Source organism: Eleutherodactylus coqui, chromosome 4 (genome assembly GCF_035609145.1).
Source record: "Eleutherodactylus coqui strain aEleCoq1 chromosome 4, aEleCoq1.hap1, whole genome shotgun sequence".
Taxonomy (NCBI): Eukaryota; Metazoa; Chordata; class Amphibia; order Anura; family Eleutherodactylidae; genus Eleutherodactylus; species Eleutherodactylus coqui.
Window position 1 is genome coordinate 82257010 of NC_089840.1, and position 26201 is coordinate 82283210.

General features: G+C 42.8%; 1 protein-coding gene across 3 annotated transcripts in view; it reads right to left on the reverse strand.

The window, feature by feature from the left end:
- Positions 1 to 26201, reverse strand: part of RPS6KA3 (ribosomal protein S6 kinase A3) — a 134289-nt gene that overhangs the window by 17060 nt on the left and 91028 nt on the right. For 2 of the 3 annotated variants that reach the window (XM_066599791.1, XM_066599793.1), the window contains 11 exons: positions 26065 to 26144; positions 24249 to 24355; positions 23003 to 23040; positions 20935 to 21077; positions 16035 to 16105; positions 12645 to 12733; positions 11261 to 11325; positions 11034 to 11136; positions 10205 to 10329; positions 5058 to 5180; positions 4089 to 4178 (listed from right to left, as the gene is read on the reverse strand). In XM_066599791.1, the coding sequence (XP_066455888.1) occupies positions 4089 to 4178; positions 5058 to 5180; positions 10205 to 10329; positions 11034 to 11136; positions 11261 to 11325; positions 12645 to 12733; positions 16035 to 16105; positions 20935 to 21077; positions 23003 to 23040; positions 24249 to 24355; positions 26065 to 26144 (1034 nt within the window). The remainder of the gene's footprint in view (positions 1 to 4088; positions 4179 to 5057; positions 5181 to 10204; positions 10330 to 11033; positions 11137 to 11260; positions 11326 to 12644; positions 12734 to 16034; positions 16106 to 20934; positions 21078 to 23002; positions 23041 to 24248; positions 24356 to 26064; positions 26145 to 26201) is intronic. The other variant, XM_066599792.1, reaches the window with a different exon arrangement.

Sequence of the window (26201 nt, forward strand, 5' to 3'; positions counted from 1 at the left end):
ACTATTATTTTTTGTTTTTAAAGACATTTTACTTTTTAAAGTTTTTTTCTGCCACCATCTTCTGTGCGCAATAACTTTATTTTTCCGTCGACGTAGTTCAGCGAGGGCTCATTTTTTGAGAGACATCCTGTAGTTTACATTGGTACCATTTCGGAATACATACGACTTTTTGATCGCTTTTTATTGCATTTTTTCTGGGAGACAGTGTGACTGAAAGTGCATTTCTGTAGTTATTTTATTTTTTGGACGACGTTCACTGTGCAGGGTAAATAATGCGCTACTTTAATAGATCGAATGCTTACGGACGCAACATTACCAAATATGTATTTTTGTTTTAGGATTTAGATTTTTTTTTATTATAGATATGGCAAAAGGTGGGTGATTTAAACTTTGAATACCTTTTCCACAATAAGTAAAACTTTATTGATCTTATTTTCACCTTTTTTTTTTTAAAGCTCCCCTGGGGGAGCACAACTAGCGATGCTTTGATCGCTCCTGCAGTATGATGTAATGTCACAGCATTACATCATACTGCAATCTGACAGGCAGTCTATCAAGCTGTATGGGACCCCCAAACATTGGGAGATTTAAGCGCCACTGTCAATTGAAGGGGTTAATAGCCGTATGATTTCTTTATACATACCCCGACACTGCATGACGTAAAAGTACAAATCTGTGAATATGTAGATTATACAATATTAATTGGTTCCGGGATGACCGTTGTATAGTGAAGTGATTGCTGTAAATAAAACTAGTATTTGGTTCTGAAGCCCCCAATGTCACCTATAATACAAAATGAAGATAAGGATAACTAATACAGATTAACTCTCTGTACTGTAGAGACACTACTAGACAGCCAATCAGGGCATGTAGTTGAAGTGTTTTTTTTTACCGGTGGAATGCCCATGCTGATTGGTTGGGTTTTTCAGCAAAGTTCACATGCCACAGATCTGTGATATTGTAGATTGAATTAGGTATCCAGGTACAGCGGCCTGGGAAAGACCATTATGTCCATACATATATGTCCATACAATAGTTTATAGGACCATGCCATTCCACCACATTTAAGTGGGACATACAGTCTCCCAGTACCAGGTCAGATCTGTCTTTTCATGGGACACTCAAGTCAAAGCTATATATATCGTTGTGCAGGGTGTTTTATTCTTTAATTAACAACGCCTTATTCCGCACTTAGATATATATGTATGCTGAGTATGCATTCATTCGCCTGTTGGTTGCATAGGAAGCAGCACCTGTAAGGTTAATAAACTTCCACTAGATTTATTAGGTGGAAGGTCTCTGCCCCTATTACAGCCTAATAGTATATAGCACATCCAATCAGGAAGGGTTATATATAGTGTTACAGTGAACTCGGATATACACGTTCAACCTACACTGACCCCTCTAGATTAGCTCTAGTACATCGCTGTAGTCACACTGACCCCTCTAGATTAGCTCTAGTACATCGCTGTAGTCACACTGACCCCTCTAGATTAGCTCAGGTACATCGCTCTAGTCACACTGACCGCTCTAGATTAGCTCTAGTACATCGCTGTAGTCACACTGACCCCTCTAGATTAGCTCTAGTACATCGCTGTAGTCACACTGACCCCTCTAGATTAGCTCTAGTACATCGCTGTAGTCACACTGACCCCTCTAGATTAGCTCTAGTACATCGCTGTAGTCACACTGACCCCTCTAGATTAGCTCTAGTACATCGCTCTAGTCACACTGACCCCTCTAGATTAGCTCTAGTACATCGCTGTAGTCACACTGACCCCTCTAGATTAGCTCTAGTACATCGCTGTAGTCACACTGACCCCTCTAGATTAGCTCTAGTACATCGCTGTAGTCACACTGACCCCTCTAGATTAGCTCTAGTACATCGCTGTAGTCACACTGACCCCTCTAGATTAGCTCTAGTACATCGCTGTAGTCACACTGACCCCTCTAGATTAGCTCTAGTACATCGCTGTAGTCACACTGACCCCTCTAGATTAGCTCTAGTACATCGTTCTAGTCACACTGACCCCTCTAGATTAGCTCTAGTACATCGCTGTAGTCACACTGACCCCTCTAGATTAGCTCTAGTACATCGTTCTAGTCACACTGACCCCTCTAGATTAGCTCTAGTACATCGCTGTAGTCACACTGACCCTCTAGATTAGCTCAGGTACATCGCTGTAGTCACTTGATTTTAAAGGATGTGACTGGTTGCGATGTTATAAAGAATCCCCCACTCTTGGGAGCAGGTGGACTAAATAGCTCTTATTTGTCTCAAAAACAGGGTAAACTGATCGATGACTAAATTTTAAAGTCAGACCATACTTTTACAACCCCCTAAGAGAGCAACTGTCACCGGACGCGTTTCAGCAGCTAAGATCAATATAGCTGCATCATCAGGGTGTTACTATTGACTTGTGCAGAGCCATAGATATGGACAGCCTGAATGGCTGTAAGTGAATGAGCATAGATGGTCAGACACCTTTGCCTATGGCTTTATATAGTTGAAGCCACGCCTCCCCAGCAAGGGGGCTCGTCTCCGCTGCTCCAATGAGCTGATCCTGTATGTGTCTGCCGCTCCGAGATATCGCGATGGTTTGGCTAAAGCGCGCACGCGCAGAAACCAATGGACCGCGGCTGCCAACCAACAGCCGATAGCCGTCAGAAGAGCGCAGCGGCGTGCCGTTGCCATGGTGGCGCGAGACGCCTGCCGGCAACAGGAGGCTGAAGATTTTGTTAACCCCTTAAGGGACGATATACAGTCTGCAAACTTTTCCCGACATTAGCACACATTGCCGATCTAAGTCAGGTATGCCATCTTACTGATATTCAATGTTATATGTTCAAATCAGTTTGATAAGGCTCCAAGACATTCCAGTGGGAAAAGACAATTTTTATTATATATAATATCACAAAAGGTTTGTAGGACCACCGTGTATTTTACCGTCCTATGCCTTAAGGAAGAAGTTATATGCTACGAAAATTACTTGTTCACGGCTTTATTACACATTGTGGGATAGTGACACTACTGTATACAGAATTATCGTTTCCAACTATAAAGACATTGTCATCAAGTTATCTCAAAATGATCACACATCCTTTATTTGGACCTATGCAATGAAGGATATCAAGAGATGCTAACTGGGTTTAAAAATCGGTCCAACTTCCTTTGTTGAAAAATAATAGATATCGGGAACCCTCATAGCATAACCTTTCTGGATCTTCGAATAACCAAACTGGAAGACGGCTCATTACAGACATCTTTCTTCTGTAAGGCCACTGCTACCAACACTCTCCTGCACTGGGATAGCCACCATCCTGTCTCTCTAAAATGTGGCATCCCTAAGGGCCAACTTATTCGGACGCGACGGAATTGCTCATCCAATGAAGATTTCGCCCTTAAATCAGACTAAATGAATCAGAGATTCTCAAGGAGAGGATACCCTGGAGACGTGGTCCAGAAAGCTAGGAACTATGCAACAAATTGCAACAGGGATGAATTCCCATCGGTGACTTAGTCTTATGTAATAATTGGGAAATTGTCCTGTCACGGTGACACATTTCACCTACCAGTGTAATTTAAGTTAGCAAAACCTATAATTAATATATATATATATATATATATATATATATATATATATATATATATATATATATATATATATATATATATATATATATATTTTTTTTTTTTTTAATTTTTTTTTTTAAAATATACAATGGTCTTTCCCGGGCCGCTGTACCTGGATACCTAATTCAATCTACAATATCACAGATCTGCGGCATGTGAACTTTGCTGAAAAACCCAGCCAATCAGCATGGGCATTCCACCGGTAAAAAAACACTTCAACTACATGCCCTGATTGGCTGTCTAGTAGTGTCTCTACAGTACAGAGTTAATCTGTATTAGTTATCCTTATCTTCATTTTGCATTATAGGTGACATTGGGGGCTTCAGAACCAAATACTAGTTTTATTTACAGCAATCACTTCACTATACAACGGTCATCCCGGAACCAATTAATATTGTATAATCTACATATTCACAGATTTGTAGATACATAATCCCACTACAAATTCACTTACATCCTTCAATGTGATGATGTTTGGATGCTGTCCGTAACGTAGTAGAATTTCAATTTCTTCTGTTGGATCTCGCTTACTTTTATCGATAATCTTTGAGAGAGGGGAAAAAAAAAAAAACTTATCAAAAATTGTAGGATCCAATAAAGTACATGCACAAATCTCATTGCAATAAGAAACAAACTTGGTGGTAGCAAATAAAAGCATTTTAAGGCTTTAGTTTTGAGATGGCATTCTTAGAGAAGCAGGACATTGGCGTTGTAGGTAGCTGGTGGAGGTTACGACGACATCATTGTCATTGCACCATGTTCCACTAGTGAGAAGTCATAGTCAGTTAAGTGGTGGAAGCAACTATAGGTTTTGCATCAGGGATCAAATACTTTGTTGCTCCATCTGAGGTTGGGTTTCCATGTTTTTATAGCATTTTTGATGTGCATCTGCAAACCACATGCATTTTACTGCAAAACGCTACGATTCTGCAATGCAGGTTTCAGTTGACCAGCTTCTACAGGTAAAGCACATTGGAATCCTATATCACCTTCAGAAACATGCGCACACATACACTTAAGGGTGCCTTCACACTTACGATCGCTGCATTTTTTTCTTAAATTTTTTTTTTAACACCAATGTTAATCGGACTTTCTAATGTTAAAAACGCGTCATACAAAAATCCATACAAACTTGTGATTTTAACATTAGAAAGTCCTACTGACATTGGCGTTAAAAAAACGCAGCGATATCGCGATGGCAAGTGTGCAGGCACTCTAAGACAGCTCGTTGTTCAGTCACACATATAAATGGGAAGTAGCTTATAGTTGATGCTACTAAAACATGTTCATTCATCTTTGATAACCAAATTTCAGCTTAAACGATTGGTGGAACAGGAACTGCTTAATTGGAACAGGTCTATCAAATACATTAAAACCAAACTCCACTCTGGAGATCTGCCGGCTGTGTGCAGACAAACATTACCTTTACTGCATATTCCATATTGGTGGCTTTGTGAATGCACCTTTTACAGATGGAATAGGAGCCAACTCCGATATCTTCCTTCAAGTCATAACCGTCCGTAAACTGGATGCTATTCCTGTGAAGCTGAAATATGAATATCACCGTTAATAATCCGCAAAACACTTACACAAGTGCACTACAGAGAACAGATCATCATAGAGGACATCCAGCTACCTGATCTGCAAGGGATTGTGTAGTCGGTAAAGATTCACTATAAATTGTACAATATTCATTGAAATCCCAATTTTTTTCTTCCTTAGAAGTCCTGTGGGCGGTCCTAATAAGTAGGACCGCCCACTAGACTACTCATTGAAATTCCGGTTATTTCTGTGTTAATGTACAAGTTATACTGAATGTTTGCTAATAGTATGTCAATCTGCTCAGCTCCTCCTGCTCTGTAACATGTCAGATTGGATAGTATTTTGATATTGACAGGTTCCTTTTAAAGACCAAAGACTACCACCCACACTTCTAGGTAGATTCTTACACTATGCATACATTTCACTGAAGCCATTATATATGCCATTCTATTTTTTTGGTAAATGAGACGAGTCAGACAAATCTAGTGCACACAGATTTTAAATTATACTATTCTGGCTGCCTGCAGCCACCACTAGAAGGAGCTGTATAAATCATTGCACACAGTTAGTGCCCCCCTTGTGACGCCTGCAGGCAACGGGTATTTTGTCATGTAACTATGGCCATGTAAAGTGAAGCAGGGGGTTTGGAGCTGTGTATCTCAAAAAAATGTAATTAAGCATCATGGCATTTTGGACTGTTCACAGCATATAAAAGAGTAAAAGCCATTTCTCAGAGGGTACCTTGTTGGCATTATTGGGGAGCTCTGCTGGAACTGTTTAAGGGGCACTTTTCTTTCAGTATTGTTTATGGGAAGAGGGCAACTCTGTTGGTTGAATCTTTAAAAGAGTAAACTACCATGGATTTGAACAATTCTGGGATGTATTAAGAGAAGCATAGAGCTGGTGAGAATGGATGAGAAAAAATACATTTTCCTGCACCCTCCTGAACTGACAGAGTTCAGGAGGGTGCAGGTGCTCACTGCACCGTGAAGGGGGGGCTGCTTACCTGTCCGGCGTCTTCCGCATTCTCCCTCTGCCTCCCGGCTCGGCGATCATGTGACCGCTGGGGTCAGGTGGCACCCAGCGGTCACATGATCGCCGAGCCGGGAGACAAGGGAGAATGCGGAAGACGCCGTCAGGTGACACCGGCGGTCACATAATCACCGGCCAGAATCTCCGTGCATTACATAGCGCTAATTGAGCGCTATGTAATGTATAAAGGAGACGGCAGAAAGGGTTAAAAACCCTTTCTGCCTTCTCCTCAGGGGTCCTCGATGAGCACCAGTGCAAGAGTGCATCTGCACCCGATGTGTCTGATGATTGGGTGCAGATGCACCCCTGCATTGCAGTGTCGGGCCTTCCCCGACATCGGAGCTGCGGAGGGAAATTATGATGTCGGGGCAGGCCTGACATTGGATTGGAAAGGATTAATAGCGGTCTACAAATATCTGAAGGGTTGTCACAGTGCAGAGGGATCAGCCCTATTCTCATTTGCACAAGGAAAGACTAGAAGCAATGGGATGAAACTGAAAGGGATGAGACACAGATTAGATATTAGACAGTGAGTGTGATCAATGAGTGGAACATGTTGCCGCGGGAGGTGATGGGTTCACAGTCAATGGAAGTCTTCAAACAAAGGCTGGACAAATATCTGTCTGGGATGATTTAGTGAATCCTGCACTGAGCAGGGGGTTGGACCCGATGATCCTGGAGGTCTCTTCCAACTCTACCCTACTAGGATTGCTATACAAAATGTATATTTAAAGGCATGCTGCAGATTTCTACTCCCCAATATGCTCTATTCTCAAGCCTCCTAATAAATATCGTGCGTATTTCACACTGTATAGAAATCTGTGTCAAAACCACAAGTTAATCCAAATTTATCAAGTCACGCACACTGAACAGAGAATCCCATAGGATGCGAGCATGCCCTAATAAAGCATCTCCATAATAGCTCAGTAGCTCAGTCTCTGAGACCGGAACCCATTTAGCTGGCTCCTAGCCAGTCCTGGCTGAGAGAGGTAAAGTAGAGACGTGTCATACGCTAAATAAATTTCCAATTTTTATTTTTTCCAGTAGAAAAATCTGACATCTGCTTCTACTAGGAACATTTGCTTCTGCTTCACATCAACACGCATATGCAGCTCTTCTTCCAGCTGACATAACACATTGCTTCTGCAGTTGTGAAGATGCAGATTAATTAATATATGGTATATTTCATATCACAACGATAATAACCTGTACTGGGTCTTAAGTACTCAGGAATGTATAGACTTTCTTCAGGAGTGTCCCGGAGACGAGCGGTGGACGTTTACACATTTGGCTGCAGGTATAGTTCTTAACACGTTTCGGGGTACTGGAGACCATTCGTGTTTGTGGCAATAACCACTGAGTGAAAATCTTTCATTTCCCTCAGCTGGATACATAGTACCCATTTATGGTTACTGCCGGCTAACGACAGAGGTTTACCAGCATGCACAGCACATACTTTCAAGCAACACAAAAGTTTCACTGAGTTAATCATTACTGAGTGCTTCAGACCTGGTTCTCTGTGGAAAACACTTACATGATCCTTGTATAACAAATAGCTGCCACCTAAATCTAAGCCATAATTTGTGTAGACGGCATGACTTTTCGCCACGGAGGGAAACCTAATGAAGGCTTCAAAAAACTGCTGTCCGTCTTTGTACATCAACCTTACGTTGTTTACATGTCGTGAAAGTAGAAGTTGTTTTTCTCAACTACTATAAGGCCAAATGCACACAACCGGGTCGGATCCCGCAGCGGAATCCAACACTGTGCCTGGCCGAGGGCCCCTACGTACCTGTCCGGATTTTTTCTTGTCTGTATTATGAATGCTCCGTGCCAGCGCACATGTAGAGTACAGAATACCGCGCAGTCGCTAGGTGACAATGCGGATCCCACTACATTTTCGCAATGATGATTGTGGAAGGGCTGCGGGTCAGATGGCTTCCACTGACTTCAATGGAAGCAGTCCCTGCAGAGTCCGCACAAAATCGCAGCATGCAGTGACTTCTCCTCCGCAAACAGAAAATTGCATTCTATTTCTGCTCGTGTAGAGGAAATCACGTTTTCTCATATCATGCTATGGGCAGTATTTGCTGTGGAATCTGGAGGCTGATGACCGCTTTGGTTTCCGCAATGCAAATCCGCCTGTGTGCATTCGTCCTAAGACATCTGGAGAGGTATGGGAAAGCAACTATACTAGTCACTGCAGTTTCAATAAACTTTCCATAAATCCATAGAACAAGCTAAAGATGAAAACTTTGTAACATGTCATGTTAGAGAAAATTCCTCTACTTCCATTAATTAGCTACTACTACTTCTCCATGGATCATTCACTCTTATTGCTAAAAACAGCGTTCAGTAAAGCAGAGACGGATTAGCAGATCATTGAGGATTCATGTAACAGCTGCAGCCCATGGAAGTCTACTGAGAGGGGAGAAGGAAGAGGGAGAAGCTGCTGCTTCTTCTAGTAAGCGTTTTAATCACTCCAGCACTGGATTCACAACTACACTGCTCAGTACTGCTGTATAATGTCCTCCGTGCTGCTGCTTCTGTGTCTGAGATATAGAGAGAAGAGCAGGATTTCCGCTGTGTATGTTGTATATGGGAGACGTCACAGCATTCAGTCTCCATCCATTCTTAAACTCACAGAAAACTAACAACTAGGGATGGAGTATACAGTTGGATGGGACTGCTGATAAATATAGGATGCATGTCAAATAATGGTCAGAAATAGTGTACACACAGGGGAAAAAAAAAAATCTCCTGACATGACAGGTACGCTTTAAGACAGTATAACATGAGAATAAGAGGAAGACGTTTTCATAATTTCAGTGATTAAAAAAGAAAACCAAAGCAAAACAATCCCCTTTATGTATGACTGTGGAAAACGAAACATAGCAGAAGTAACACACATCTAGAGAAGAAGAATACACGCTTTAGGAACAGAATAGCAGAAATGAATTGTTACCAGTGTAAGATACGATAGTATCTTACTTAGGCCAGATCCACACAAGCGTATATGTATTTACATGCGTATTTGTGCTGCGTCTTTGCTGAATGAGCGTTGTGCAGCAGCACTGCGTCTGAACGGGTGTTGTGCATGTGTGTGCCCAAGTCCTTTTTTCACTGTACTTTTTGCACGCGCAAAAGAAACACGCACCGATGCTCTCAGCCATTGAAATAGCTAATTGGTTTAATGAGTTTAATATGTGTGTTCTTTCCCTGCAAAAAAGGAATAGGAAAATAGAGCATGCTGCTTTTTTTTTTTTTTTTTTTGCTTCTCCGCGTATGGCGCAGGCAAATACGTCTGTGTGAATACAGCCTTAGGATATTTTTACTGTGCTTTGCGTGTGTAATGAGAATAGAACCCAATGACTTCAATGGGCTCGTCCACATAAGCGTATACAACGCACACTCTACTTTCCTGTGCATTTGCACACAAAAATAGCACATACTGAACTAATTACCTTCGTTTTCCATTTCAATAAACGGAAATTTTTTTTGCATGTGGAAATTTTGTACATTGTGAAGGAGGGAGACCACCCAATCTAACCACTTAGATGCTGCAGTCTCTATTGAGGTGGGTGAGCAGGCTCTATACACTCCCCTGTGACAAAACATACATGTCATATGTCGGGGAGGTGATAAAACAACTTCTGGCCGTACGAAAAAGGGGGGGAAAAGTTTAGATGCTATAAGAATATGGTACACAACACTTGCGCCATTCCTTACATAATACTTTCTTCACCAATTTATACAAATGCTCCCCTCCTTACAGCAGTGGCATCCTATGAAGGTATAGGAGACCATAAAAAAGTGTATTAATAGTCGGCAGAATTAAAGACTTGTGAACTTTTCTCTACGTAATCCAGATCTAGAATAAGATTTCTAAGCACAAATCAGACATTCACAGTTGGAGATATATTTGTGTAATCTGAACCAATCCCAGGATGATGTCAGGCTTATTCATGCAGACTACTCCTCCAAGCACATGCTCACCGGAACGATGCCATGAACTCCTACTGTTTGTATTGTCTGGTTTTCTTCCTCAGAAGAAATAGCCACAAAGCTAAATCCACGGAAGAGCTGGTGTGCGTTGGCACTTGCTGGAATACCAGGAGAGTCTAAAAAATGAAAGCAGGAAGAATAAAAATGAACAAAACTGACAATCACTGTCAGCAGAAACACATTAGGGATAATGAAGACATTTGTAAGAGCCAGAAAAGACTGATATGCAAAAAAAATAATCTGAAGCTGCTCCCTTTAAAAGGGCCGTTCCGGTTCGTGTTGCACCGGATGGGTGAAAACTGATATCGATCAGTGGGGTCCGACTGCTGGAAGCCTTACTGATCCTGGTAACGGGAAGGAGGGGGGAGGAGAGTTCCATTCGCTTGTCCTTCCTCACTTCCTGGTCTCTTTTCCCATAGCAATGGATGGGAATTGGGATGGTTAGGGGTTCCAGCATTCAGACCACCACTGATTAGTGAAAACTTGAAATCATGGCCACTAACCAAAACACCCCTTTAAATGGTTTTGTGTGTAAAACTACTAGGTCAGACCTAAAACCAGAGATTCCCATTCTCTCTATGGGAGAGCGTGTGTACACACAGCCTTGTCAGTGTCTTAGGGCTGAAATGGGTGATCTGGCAGGGATAATAAGCAGCTCCTCAGAACCCCCGCCCCCTCACCTCTCAGTCCAGTAACGTAATTTATGGGACTCAAAAGGTGCTTACGGATGTCCTTTACGGAGGAACAAGAAAATCTACAGTGAAAGGGATTCATACTCCGCCAGAGGGAGTAGTAAGAAAACTAAAGGGAAGCCTCTTACCTTTGGGCGTTTTTGCAGTGAACTCTGGATCAAAATAAAAGGTGTCTTCGGGACCCCCTGTTGCTGGCTTGAATGGAGGCTGGATCTCTCTTCTATATAACTTCTACAAAAATAGGAAGTAATGTAGTAATGCTGCCATAAAGGCACATAAATACACCAAAGCCCTGACTGAGTGATCTATATAACATAGGGAACGTCTTACATCGATGTAGCATTTCACTACTTACATTCCAATCAATTGTTGCAAAGAAAGGATGCCTCTTAATTTCTTCCACACCATCGGGTCCTGCTCCTATGCAATAAGTAAGAGGTGAAGTTATACAGTTCTGAGAAGCCATCACAATATGATGGTCTGCGTATGAAGCACAGTATGGACAAACCTTGCATGTAGGGCATGACATTAGTGTATTACGGTTTTTATTGGGCTTTTTTTAACGTATGTGATGTTTTTATGTACGTGTTGTGTAATTTATACATTAAAAAAAAGATTCTATTTTTGTTAATTATAATATATTGTAAACTTCTATATGTACAAATTGTGTTTACACATAAGAGCCGCGTCTCTTAGGGCCAACAGGAAATAGCCTTGGGGACCTTTATCTGGATCCAGGCTGTCTCCATAGTGCTGGTAATCACTGATTTTAGGGGGTTAATTATAGGGATCAGTGCTTTTTCCATGGAAGTCCTTGCGATCGCTTTGATGTAATATGCCAAGTTATGCCAATTACCCGAGGCCCTTGACATGCTATTAAAGGGGTTTCCGGGCAAAAAAGTATTGATTGCCTATCCTCAGGATAGGCCAACAATAGTTAATTGACAAAACCCGTCACCTGGGATCCCCGATGAAAAGCAGATTGCCCAGCCAGCTGTCAGTGCAGTGGGGATGGACAATGTCATAGGGGACGGGAGAGGAAGTGCTATAGCTGGCTTCACTCCCATCGAAAACAATGGGAGCTGAAGTGGCTATTATACTTCTGCGTCCAATTCGGATGTCGGAGGTGTAAGTGTAGTATCCACTACAGCTACCAATGATTTCAATGGAAGTGATAATCATTCAGTGAATGGAGATGGAGCGTGCCAGAGATATCTTCCAGCTGACCGCCTCCATTCATTGTAAACAGGCAGCCATTCAAAGACGGACTGTCTATTTACACTGAGCAAGAGCCACTCACTAGTTGCTTCGCTTTCAGTAAGCCGAAAAAAAGCGACTAGCAACTAATGAGCAATTTGTCACTCGGCAGTCCGTCAAGTGCTGCATTTACACAAGAAAATCTCTGATCGCTCATCTGAGCAATTTTTTGACTGATGGTTGTCTCATGTAAAGCCACCCTTACCCTTAAATTCACCTGCTGTCTCATCACAGGCTTAGACTGTCTTCTTGCCTCCCCCTGTGTTTTACACTGCAGTCGAACTTGCTTATACTAAATATATCAAGTACAGCCCTAATAAATGGTAACCAAGTTAGTCCATTGGAAAGAGAGGGGCGGAATGATCATAAACCACAACAAACTGAAGCTAGAAAGATATCAGGTCATTGGGAAACACATACTGATACTAATGACCCTTAATAAGCTGTGATCCCAAAGACAGGCAATCAGAAAAATAGTTCACCTAATCGGTTTGTAGGGTTTCTCTTAAAAAGCATCCGGAGGAGAGATTGAGCTTCTGGAGTAAGAAACTGAGGCATCCCGAGCTTGGCCCTAGATTGACAAGCAAAACAGAAGATTCATGACTGCAAACCAAGAACAGGCAAGACATTTCAAATCCGTTGTGTTACATTATAAATCACTAGACCTCAGATCCCTTCTTCAGGGCAGGAGAACATCGGTGTGAAAACCTAACACGAAATCAGGATGAAGATGTATTCGGGCCTTACCTACATAAAATGGACCTTAAAGAGGAGCTACACTTTTGGATAACTTTTAGTATGTCATAAACACATGTCAAAAGTATTGCAATGGCAGTCCTGCTGCCGAGACCCCCTGCTGATCACGAGAATGAGGGGGTTGCAGCGCTCACCCGCGGGCTGTGACCCCTCAGCTACATGCGCTAGTTTTCGGCTGCCTCAGGCAGCTGAAGGTGATCCGTATACAGAAAGCTATACACCTCTATGAGGAAGTCTTAAAGGGGTTGTCCCGCAGAAGCAAGTGCAGTTATACACTTCTGTATGGCCATATTAATGCACTTTGTAATATACATCGTGCATTAAATATTGGCCATACAGAAGTTATATACTTACCCCCTCCCGGTGCTGGCGTCCCCGTCTCCATGGCAACGACCAAACTTCTCCTCTGTTCGCCGCAACAGTCACGCTTGCGCAGAGAGGAATCCTCTTCTGGATGGTCCAGGCTCACGAGCTGCGTTCTGGCTCCTCCCCCTTAGAGTCATCGCGTGGCTCCGCCCCCATCACATGGTGCCGATCAGCCAATGAGGTGGCTGGAATCGGCAGTGGAGCACAGACAGCAAAAGAACATCCACGGTGCACCATGGGAGAAGACCCGCAGTGCACCGTGGGAGAAGACCAGCGGCAGCCATCTTGGAAAGAAGATTTTTTAAAGTTGCTGAACGGGGATTCAGGTAAGGGAATTTTTTTTTTTTTTTAATAACACCTGGCAGCAGTATTCCTTTACAGGTACTGGGGGACTGGGCAAAAAAAATTTTTTCTCTTTAGGCGCGGGACAACTCCTTTAAGCCGCCGGAAGTAGCCGAACACAGCCATGGGGCATAACGCTCAGGTATGTGCTACAGCCCCTTTATTTTAGCGATCAGCAGGGGTTTCAGCAGTAGCACTCTTTGCTCGCTGGGCTGGATCAGGTTCATCTATGCAGCAGCCAGCCGGGAGGGAATCCAAACCAGTTTCCCAAAAAGGTATCCAAGTAGAAAAGGGCTTGGCAGATTACGTAGGTGCAAATGATTAAAAAAAGACTTAATTCACTCATAACGCAGAAGAGCTTGAAAGAGGCCACATTTTGGCCAAAGCGTCGCTGCCTGTCCGCGTTATGGGTGAATAAAGTATTTGTTTATCATTTGCACCTACTTATGCTTCCATTTGGACACACTTTTGCCATGCCTCTGACATTTTCAAAATTATCTGAAAGTGTAGTTACTCTCTAAACGGGTTGTCCCATAAAATCAAGCTATTCCATATCAGTGGATAAGGATTAACTATCTAACAGATGGAGGTTTGACCGCTGGGATCCCCACGATTACAAGAAAGCGGGTCCCAAAAAGGTTTCCATATGCGCACCACCGCTCTAGTCATTTCAATAGGATTGTCTGAAAAGGCAGAGTTCAAGCAACTACTACTATGCCAATAGATTAAAACAAACATGCAAGACAACAGTTCCTTAATAGGATTTAAAAAAAACTAAACGAGAACTATCCACGAAAAAGATATTTCATATAAATGTTACTGTAGACCATAAAAAAAATGACATAACAAAAGCGTTATGTATACACACTGCCGTGCTATATTAGAGGAGTCAATTTAACAGGTTGTTCCGTGTCAAACAGTATGAAGAATATGAAAATATATATCATTTTATATCTATCTCCCCGATGAAGAATAGTTTTTTGCAGAGAGTACATGGAAAAAGTTATTATACAAGCTACACAATAATTTATACGTAACACCAAACAGCGCAAAAGAAAAATTCTCCTAATGAAGCAAAGCCTCAAAGCCATGTCTGTAAAATATAAAAAATACAAAAACATCACTTCATTTACCTAAAATGTTGTTTTTGTGCTGAATAATCACTCTAAGGCACTGGCCACTAGTCGTCTCACTTCCTTCTAATTTGCTAACCAACTGCCTGTTTTCATGTTATTCCGGTCTCAGTAACAGAAATCAGACAGAAGTGGGGATGTGTCCTTGCTTGCTGCTGTCTTAGGCTGCCTGTCCACGGGCATTGCGGTATCCCATGGCGGAGATCCGCCGCGGGAGTCACCGCCCGGGAGCAGGAGCCAGCAGACGGATCTCTGCTGTGAGCCTATCTGACAGATAGGCTCACCACTGAGAATTGCGGCAATTCGCAGCATGCCGTGATTTGCCGGCTGCGAGCGGAGAATCGCTATGATTCTCTGCTCGTGGACAGGGGGTCTGCAGTTTCCATAGCCAATGCAATAACACCCGTGGACAGGCAGCCTTACACTAGCCATACAAGTCTGTGGAGAAGGGAAGGTGGAGCATGAGGAAAACAAAGGCAGAAACTCACAGCTGCTGTGGCAGATTCTATGGAGTGTTTTATCTCACCTAAGTGCTAGAATCACATCTACACTGCTCATAACTCCTGTAAAATGTCCACCAAGCTGCTGCTGCTTGTGTATGAGACAGACACACAGGGGAGCAGGATCTCCTATTATGTGTGCGCAGTGTATGAGACACAGCAACTAGTCTTCATCCACTAGCTAAAGGTAGACTGAGAATTAGAGCTGGAACCTGCAGACGGGAGTCATCCAGTGACCAGAAATAGATTACACACACATTCTGAAGTCACTTGAAAGGTTAGGTACGCTATCAGCTCCAAACAGGGCTGGGTATTAAAGCAATCTTACGGCTTCATGACAAAATTCTGTGCTGGCACAGGAGGGTGAGAGGAGGTATGTTACCTACAGTAATTTCTTTCTGCCGTCCCTCCAATACACCGATTCTAGGCCCCATTTTCATCTGTCTATTTTGGCTGCAGTACTTTTCTAAATACATGATGCACACTGCTCTGATTGGCCAGCAACTCCGGCCAAATAAAGAGCAGGTATTGCACTGTGAGGAATTAGGTTATCTGAAGATTGCATTGGCCATCATGAAAAAGCTATTGCAAGCAATACCCCCCCCCCCCCCCCCTCCTGCGACAGAATTGTATCCTGAAACCGGTGGGCAGTTTAAGGCGTTAACACCGAATTTAGTTAAATACCATAATGCACTGTTAATGTCATCCGTCTACCCAAGAAGAGACTGTTATAAGTGTCTGAATGAAATGCCAGGTCCTAAGAGACACTACTCACTTCAGAATCATGGTCATAGTTTCTTTCCTGTCCTTTCCTTGAAACGGTAAGGTACCCGTCAGCATCTCAAACTGAAAACAAAGCACATAAGACAAAATGCAGTAAGTGACAGCAATGCCTCTATTGGTAGGACTGAAAAAATGCTTCACGTGCAGCAGAGGAAAAGCACTTACCTGCACTAACGCATTTGGATAGGACAATTTTTGTGGTTTTTTTTAGGCCCATTTGACGACATGCTATATCTACTCTCTGCGCTCCGTTTTAATCAGTGGCCGCTCATTGTACATTTACTAGAGTTATTCTTATATCTTCTGGGAGAGCAAGATAAGGAGGTGCAGGCAGCTAGAACAGAGCGCAGTGCTGGATACAAAAGAACGCTTGTCCAAAAAGGGTCACGAGTGAAATAGCCGTGCATGACTATAATTTACATCTTACATCCTATAACCTTGGGGTTTCGGACAATGAAGTAGTAGTTTTAGCAAGCGGGGAGGGGGGGGGGGGGGGGCGGCACCTTTTCAGGGCATATGACACAAGTTAACTGGCCAGCATAGCTGCAATTCCTTCAGGTTTTAATCAAGATCAAAGTTCCAGCCCATTAGCTTTTTAGAGAATGACTATTGCGTAGTCTGGGTCACACGATGCATGTGGTGGACTATACTGCACGAAAGAGTCATTAACCTATATAGTGTGACAAGGACCCAGCTCGCCGCTCCCTATAGGAAGGCACTGCATGCAATAGAACAGTTTGGATATTCCACATGAAATGGGAATTTAATAGTGAATATACTGATAATTAAAGGGGTTGTCCCGAGGCAGCAAGTGGGTCTGTACACTTCTGCATGGCCATAATAATGCACTTTGTAATGTACATTGTGCATTAATTATGAGCCATGCAGAAGTTATAAAAAGTTTTATACTTACCTGCTCCGTTGCTGGCGTCCTCGTCTCCATGGTGCCGACTAATTTTCGCCCTCCGATGGCCAAATTAGCCGCGCTTGCGCAGTCCGGGTCTTCTGCAGTCTTCTATGGGGCTCCGTGTAGCTCCGTGTAGCTCCGCCCCGTCACGTGCCGATTCCAGCCAATCAGGAGGCTGGAATCGGCAATGGACCGCACAGAAGAGCTGCGGTCCACGGAGGAAGAGGCCATCTTCAGCGGTGAGTAGAGAAGTCACCGGAGCGCGGGGATTCAGGTAAGCGCTCCGGTGAGCTTTCTTTACCTCCCTGCATCGGGGTTGTCTCGCGCCGAACGGGGGGGGGGGGTTGAAAAAAAAAAAAACCCGTTTCGGCGCGGGACAACCCCTTTAAAGCTAATGATGCATATTAGATGGAAGATGAGAGAGCAACTGCTGAATATGAAGAATTCAGAAAAATGACCAGCAAGGCTGTCAAAAATTCCTACAAGCAGCAAACTGAGGTAAGTGGTGCAAGACCGAATCACGGTTAAAGTGTCACTCCAACACCAATCTCTGGGCTGATCGGACATCACTTGTAGAGAGGACTCGCACACGCTGAGGGGCAACTGTATCATGCACGAGATCCCATTAGCCATATATCGTATATTTCGGCGTATAAGACTACCTTTTAACCCCTAAAAATCTGCTCTGGAGTTGGGGGGGGGGGGGGGTGTCGTCTTATACGCCGGCTATACAAAAAAAAAAAAAAAAAACAGTACTCCCCTCCCCCGGCATTCTGCGGCGCTGCTACAGGCTGTCACTCCTCCCTCGTCCCCGACAGAGCATTGCTTTCTGGATGCGGGGCTTGATATCCTCGCCTCCAGAAAGCTAATGCTGTGATTGGCTAACTCACGCGGCGTCAGCCAATCACAGCCATTCAATGAGGTCATTCAATGGCTGTGATTGTCTGACGGCGTGCAAGTTAGCCAATCACAGCATTAGCTTTCTGGAGGCGGGGATATCAAGCCCCGCCTCCAGAAAGCAATGCTCTGTCGGGGACGAGGGAGGAGTGACAGCCTGCAGCAGCGCCACAGAATGCTGGGGGAGGGGAGTACTGTTTTTTTTTCCCCTACACTGTATTCCAGGCGTATAAGGCGACAGTTGGGGGGTCTTATACGCCCCGTCGCCTTGTACCCCGGTAGCTATACATCCTGTGTAAAGTGCAGTTAGGACATATCTAGACGTCTATCGTAAATGTAGGTAAAGTTCGGGGGTAGGGAGGCAGAGTCCATTCCATACACAGTGGGCGTCTCCCGGTTACCCGCTTGCAACACAACAGTTAGGATAGGCAACAAAACAGATTAAATGCAGCTATCAATTCTGTCATATTGCACTGATCAATCGGGATTTAAAATGCCCCGAATGGACCCGCACTGATGAGCTCAAGGGGGTGCTGTCTGGGGGTGCTGTCTGGGTATCAGGAAAGCCTGATTGTTTACTAATTAAGACATGCCAATGGCATGTCTTTAACAGGAAGCCTGTTAAAAGACACTATTGCATTATACTGTGTAAGCAAACAAATTCTAAGTTCCAAATAAAAAATAAGTAGAATACTTAATTTTACAAAAAAAGGTTAAAAAAAAAACTGAACTTTTTCATAGTTGCATCAAAAAGAAAAAAGTTAAATAAAAAAAGAGGGCATCACTGCATCTGCAAGTGTCCAATTTATTAAAATATCACATTAATTCTGCATTGTCAATGCCGTCAGGAGAGGGTGAAAAAAGCCAGAATGGCACTTTTTTGATCACCCCATGTCCAAGAAAATATTGGCTGAAAAGCATCCAAAAAGTTGAATGAATCTCAAAATAGTACCAATAAAACGTACAGGTCGCCCATCAAAAAATGAGCCCTAACACATCCCCATCGACCGATCAAGACGTACTACTACTACATTTAAAAAATAAAACTATATAAATTGGTATCCAGTAATTATACCAGACTAAAGGTAACATTTTTACTGCATCATAAAAGCCAAACAACTGCCCTCCCAAATGCTGAAATTGCATTTTTTTCCCTCATTTCGCCCCACTTAGAAATTTTCAAAACTTTTTGAAAAATACGACTCATCCCACAAAAAGCAAGCTCTCATGCAGATAAGTCACAGGAGGAATGAAAAACGTTATTCTGTTGTGAAAGTGGGGTCCCCGAAACCGCAGAACGTGACCTGGACACAGGGGTATCAATACCTATTGGTCATAAGAGTTAATTAGAAGAGGATTCTCTGGGTGTGGACCAGTTGCCTCAGCCGCTGTTCTATACCTCCCCAACTAGCACTTCTCCAGATTGGGCGAACGACTGGCATTGGAGGGACAATAACTTTCCATGGGCCTTGTTGTTTTACAAGGCTACACTTGACTATTCAAGCAGTACAGATTTTGTTTCATTTCACACTTTGCAGCTCTAATTTGTGTTTTAAGTTTTGAACTTCACAATTTTATACAAATCATGGGCAAATACTGCCCGAGTTTATATAGTTTTTCTTCCTGTAAATGTGTGGTAAATCCTAAAAGCAAACCAAAAAACTGGAAGCTAAATAGACAGATTTGCCAAATCCTACAGATCTGTTCTCAATCCATGTATCATGAGCAGATGGTTGACACCTGCGTGTATATTACAGGATTTGGGTTCATTTCCCACATATGGTTAAAGCCATCTGTAAGTACTTTAGTAGGAAACCTGTACCTCAGACAAAATATGGAGCTCAGGTAAACCATTGACTATAGTCAACATCCGAATTTAACTGCTTGGCATAAGAAGCGCATTACAAAGCAAAATGGGATTGTTCTCCGAAAGAGAAACCAAGTAATCTTGTAGATATAACAAAAATGCATGATATTATTGCGAGCCGTTGGACATCTCAGGAGCTTTCCTCAGGCCTAATGAAACAGAGCTGGATGGGGCACGCGCATATAACACACACACACACACACACACACACACACAAAACAATACCAGACAAGATGAGCAGAAAAGTAAATTAGTCTACAGGTAAGGAATGTGACAGTTTTAGGACCTCTAAATTTGTGTTAGGGAGTCATAGGCCTGTGTGTAAACGTTTCTTCAGACCTGCAAATAAGGTAGATTGAACAATACCTCTGCAGCGCCACCTAATGGATGGCAGCATTCCTTCAAATCAGTGTACAAGTCTGTAAAACAATGATGGGGAAGAGCACCCCTTCTAGGTGCTCTGTTTGGGAAGTGACCATGCCATCCCGACCCGCTCACCCCCTAGGTATCTCCACACACACCCTGGATGCTCTTCTTAACAGCACCCCTCTTGACCCCTTTCGGACCTTTCATATTCTCCACTGATGAAGAACCCCGTTCCAAGGTTCATTCCATTCTTGAGCATATCAAAAATGGCCATACATTAATACTCCCAAATTCTTCTATGATGCTGCGACTTGAAGTTGCCCTTCAGTATGATAACTCATGTGTTCCATGTTGTGTCCGTGACTAGTAAAAGATATTTCTACAAGATTACTTGGTTTCTCTTGCTGAGAATAATCACATTTTGCTTTACTGGCTAACACGTTACCAAGCCTTTTTGTTTTATTTTACAAAGCAACAACTCACAGATTACTCTTATGCTGGACGCCAGGGTTTTTGTTATTGTGGTAGCGGATCCCACAAATATAGACCCGGCTGGTTTTCAATAAAAAAAGTCCAGTTCATTTCTTGACCTGGTGGCTTTTTGTTTTTATGGGCCAGCAGCACTTTATTATCCGTACCATCACTCACCGACCCTCTGAAGATGCCATTGGTATAGCTCAATATAGAATATCTAAAAAGCATTGCTCCACCTTTTTCTTTAGTTTCAAATTATTTGTCCTGACTTACTAAAAAGGCTATTCTAAATAAAACTTTATACTGAAGAAACTAGTGCAAATATGTTAAAAGATGCAGCAAAACTAGTACAATGAAGGCATTATGAACAAAAATACCTACCATAAGAACACCAAAAGACCACCAGTCGGCACTCTGTGTGTGGCCTCGCCTATTTACAACCTCTGGAGCCATGTACTCCACTGTCCCGCAGAAAGAGTATGCTTTCTTCTCATGATCAATGGACTCTTTACTAAGACCAAAATCTAAGATTTAAAGAGACAGATCTAGTTATAAGAAAGTTTTTGCATATTTAATGGAGTATTAAAAAAAATAAATAAATAAACCCACACACAAATCAGTGTGAACATTGACCATGGCTGTTAACCCTGTAAATGTCGCTGTCCGTTCTGACAGCAAAATTTTAAAACCTCTTAAGCAATTTTGTAGAGCCCTGAAGTATCCACCTGCAATGAGATTGCGAGAGGCTGTCTGGTTGGCATGCCAGCCAGGGGCCTTCTAAAGGTCCACTGGGCTGCTATAACGGATTGCCTATCAAGCCATACCTGTGGTATGGTTTGATAGTGTTGCATTACACCGCGATCTGATAGGCAGTCTATCAAGCAATCGCAAGTCCACTATGGGGACTAAGGGGGAAACAAAATATTTAAAAAAAAATTAAAAACCTTATTATTGGAACAGAAAGTATTAAAAAGGTAATAAAAAAATCTTTTACTATATTATAATAAAAAAAAAAATAAAAAAATCAGGAACTGTCACTTGTGCAATTCTCTATTACCTTTAAAGGGGTTGTCCCGCGGCAGCAAGTGGGTCTGTACACTTCTGTATGGCCATAATAATGCACTTTGTAATGTACATTGTGCATTAATTATGAGCCATACAGAAGTTATCAAAAGTTTTTTACTTACCTGCTCCGTTGCTGGCGTCCTCGTCTCCATGGTGCCGACTAATTTTCGGCCTCCGATGGCCAAATTAGCCGCGCTTGCGCAGTCCGGGTCTTCTGCTGTCTTCAATGGGGCCGCTCGTGCAGAATGCCGGCTCCCTGTAGCTCCGCCCCGTCACGTGCCGATTCCAGCCAATCAGGAGGCTGGAATCGGCAATGGACCGCACAGAAGAGCTGCGGTCCACGGAGGGAGCAGACCCCGGCAGCCATCTTCAGCAGGTGAGTATGAAGACGCCGGACCGCCGGGATTCAGGTAAGCACTCTCCGGTTTGTTTTTTTAACCCCTGCATCGGGGTTGTCTCGCGCCAAACAGGGGGGGGGTTAAAAAAAAAAAAAAAAAAAAAACGTTTCGGCGCGGGACAACCCCTTCAACTCCTTTGTGACAAAGCTTTTTTCAGCTTTTCCCTCCCCCCTCTTAAAAAATCCTAACTCCTTTATTTATCCATTGACGTCGCTGTATGAGGGCTTGTTTTTTGCAGGATGAGTTGTATTTTTCAATGGTGCTATTAAATGTACCATATAATGTACTGGAAAACTTAAAAAATTCTACATGGAGAGAAAATTAAGAAAAATGCAAGCAGTATAGCAAAAAAACTTTTTTCCCCAAGATATTTAATTTTTAAAAATTATTTTTTGCCGCCATCTTCTGCGCGCAATAACTTTATACTTCCGTCGACATACTTGTACGAGGGCTCATTTTTTGTGGGACGTCCTGTAGCTTGCGTTGGTACCATTTTGGAATGCTTATAACTTTTTGATCGTTTTATATTGCATTTTTTCTTGGAGACAGAGTGCCCAAAAAAGTGCATTACTGGCGACGGTCATCGTGAGGGGTAAATAACGCATTTCTGTGATAGATCGGACTTTTGCAGATGCAGCGATACCAAATGTGTATTTTTGTTTTATTATTTAGATTCTTTTATTACAAATATAGCAAAAGCTTTTTATTTTTATTTATTTATTTTTTAAATTAGTAAAACCGCAAGGGACCCCTGAACATCGTTCGGGGTATTTAAATGCTATTAGAATTGACTACAGCACTTAAAGGGTTAACAGCCCCGATGAACCGCGGGACCCATCACAGCTGTTTCAGCTGGGTGTCGGCTGTAAGAAACAGCCGCCACCCGGGATGGATGAAGGGAGGTCGCATCTGCAGGATGTAAAAACACGATAGGCATAAAAACAGATCTTATGATTGAATATATTCAAAAAGTCACTTGCACAGACCTGTTAACTTGATGTGACCCTCCTCGTCTAGCAATATGCTATGGAAAGAAAAAAATAAAAATTACACAGTAGATTTTGGTATCGGTAAGCTTTGGACATTTTTCCTTAATTCCGAAACAAACGTAACCATGCTTCATAAATCATTAACCGGCCACTCCGGCTGTATTTAAATTCATCCATTATGCAGCTATCCCCCCAGTATACATGAGTGAGCTAGTGTTACCTTGGTTAGTCATTTTATTTATTTCTGCCTCAAACTCCTGACCTCTTTTTCCTCAGATGGTCATGTGATCTCAGTTCTGACCAGCTCAGATCTACTTGGGAGTCGTGGATTAATTTTCTAGTCAATTTCTCACTTTGTATGATTGTTACATGGATCTACGACAAACTATTGAGTGACACATCTAATCCCATCACAGTTACTGATAACTATGATGATCACACAGGTATAACAGAGGAGATCACAATTCAAACTCTTGTATTACCTGAATACTTGTGATTTGTAGTTTATTTAGGTGAAGATAAAAGGTAATAATTAAACTGTTCTCCCCAGCAGGTATAACCTCAGCTAATGCTTGGCATCATGGGATTGATTTAAAGTAAAAAATCTCAGGCTCAAGATAGTGTCCGATAAGCATCAGACAGGGGGCTGTTCTACAAGGAAGTGGCTGCAGTACATAGAGGAGACCTCCAGAATGTGACCGGCAATTAGGTAAGGGGCAGGGATGAAAAAAAAATGTGTTTTTGCCAGAGTGGTCCTTAAAACTACATACTGTCAGGATCTAAGGCAGCCTACAGATAACCTACAATGTTGTTTCATATCTCTACAGAGAAAAGCTAACCAGGCTCTCTGCTTTCTAAGATTTATCTTAAAACAGTAAAGCGAGACCATGAATAACTGAGGGGTTTTTTTTTCTATACTGGAAAACATCTGGTATAAAAAACAAAAAATAATAATCTCTCAAAGCATCTACTATATGCAGTGGTTCTCAAATCCTGAATGGTCACGTTGTTACTGACCCCTGGCTTTTCACAATAGAAGCTTCCCTGTATAGAAGTTACACATGTGACCCCCGGGGTGCAACATAAAAAATCACATGAACAAGTTTTCTGTGGATCAGTTTCACTGCTGCTGAAAGCCAAAGGAGGTCCAATGCTCTACTAGATGGGAGTCTCAAACCAAGTGGCCATTCAGTGCATAAGACCTTATATGAGGATGCATCCAGTCATATATACAAGTACTTACTTCTCTGGCTTAAGGTCTCGATATATTATACCAAGTGTATGAAGATGGTCTAATGCAAGTGCCAATTCAGCCAGATAGTATTTCACATCTTCTTCAGTGAACATTACCTAGCGGCAGAAGAAAAACATTACAACATCCATCAGCACATCCATTGTACATATCCCATTGTAAATCACCGAACCCAGCAAAAGCAGCAGTTGGATAGGCACTTTTTTTTGCTTTTTCTTTATTTTTGCACCAAAAGACTTTTTAAAACATAATTGCAGTTAAAGTCCCATTACTATTCTTCTATGGACGAAGCTCTGTTAGGCCACTCTCACACATAGCATCAGCAAAACACAGCGATTGCAGCGTTTTGCTGCGATTTTACCGCCGTTTTCGGACACTGGTTACTGCCTTCGACTGCGGGTTTTAGCGCATCCCATCATTCTGATGGGTGATGAGATGCGTTAATCACAGCAAAATAGAACAGACAGCGTTTAAAAATGCCGTGTTCGAGCGTATGTCTGCGAGGCCCCATTAAAATCATTGGGAGGCTTATAGATGCATTCCAAATGTTGCGGTAATCGCTGTAAAAAGCGCATGCGTTAGCGGCCTTAGGCCTCATGTCCACGGGGAAAATCAGATCCGCTGCAGATTCTCCATGGAGAATCTGCAGCGGGTCCCTCCTGCCCCGCGGACATGAGCGCTGAAAATAAGAATAAATGAGAATAAACTCCCATCCGCTCCGTTTCTTCTCTTCGCTGCGGCGTCATCTTCTCTCGTCGCAGCCGGATCTTCTTTCTTCGGCTCGGCGGATGTGCATGATGACGTCGGTGACGTGCCCCGCGCATGCACCGGCCCGAAGCAAAATGATCCGGCCGCGACTGAGAGAAGATGGCGCCGCGCCGAAGAGAAGAACCGGAGCGTGTAAGTAAAATATGATTTTTGTCTCCCGCGGATCCGGACGGCTTCCATAGGCTTCAATAGAAGCCCGCGGGAGCCGTCCCCGCGGGAGACCTGCATGAAAACGGAGCATGGTCCAGATTTTTCCATGCTCCATTTTTTTTAAAATCACTTTTATTGACCATCCGCGGGTATTTATCTACCCGCGGGTGGTCAATGCATCCCTATGGGGTGCGGATCCGCGGGCAGAAGAAGAGTTAAAATCCGCTGCAGATTTTAATTCTTATTTTGCCCGTGGACATGAGCCCTAAGGGCTTTCTGTTTGCATGATAAGCTGTAGTTTTTTGGGGATTTTTAAAATCACTTATGGGGGTTTTTTTGGAGGAAAAAAAAAAAAATTATGGTTTTTGCTGTGCAGGATAGGGAGTTCAATTTATTGTACAGGTAGTTACGGATACAATGATACCAAAATATATGGCTTTTGTTTTTCTTAATATATTATACCAACAGGGTATTTTTGCTTGTTTTCTTTTTTTTTTTCCTGTAGGGGGCTTGAACCGCAAAAGCTCTGATCGCTATGATAGTGCATTGCACAATAGCAATCACAAGCAATGGCAGGCCCTGGCAACAGTGCACGGCAACCCAATCGCAGAGAGCAGATTACATCACAGAGGGAGTGAACCGCCATGATATACATCGATCGTGGCATGTAATGGGTTAAGAGCAGGGATCGTGTTAGCCCTCAACGGGACGTAAGTTTACGTCATGCTGCGTTAACTACTACCCTGCCAGGCCGTAAACTTGAACTGTGCTTAACCCAGGATGCAAGATTTCCAGTCATACAGCTTTCCCCACTGTGTACAAAGCATACAAAAAATAGTTTGCCTGACAAAGAAAAGCTTGAATCATGTCAGAGAGAAGGATGAATTACCTCTTTGGATAAGCGTGTAAACAAATCCCCACCCCTGAGAAAATCCAAAATTAGGTATAGCTTGCCTTCTGTTTGGAAAGCTGAAAAAGATTAGAAATGATAAAGAAACAATTTTCACAAGAGCCAGTCATCAAAAT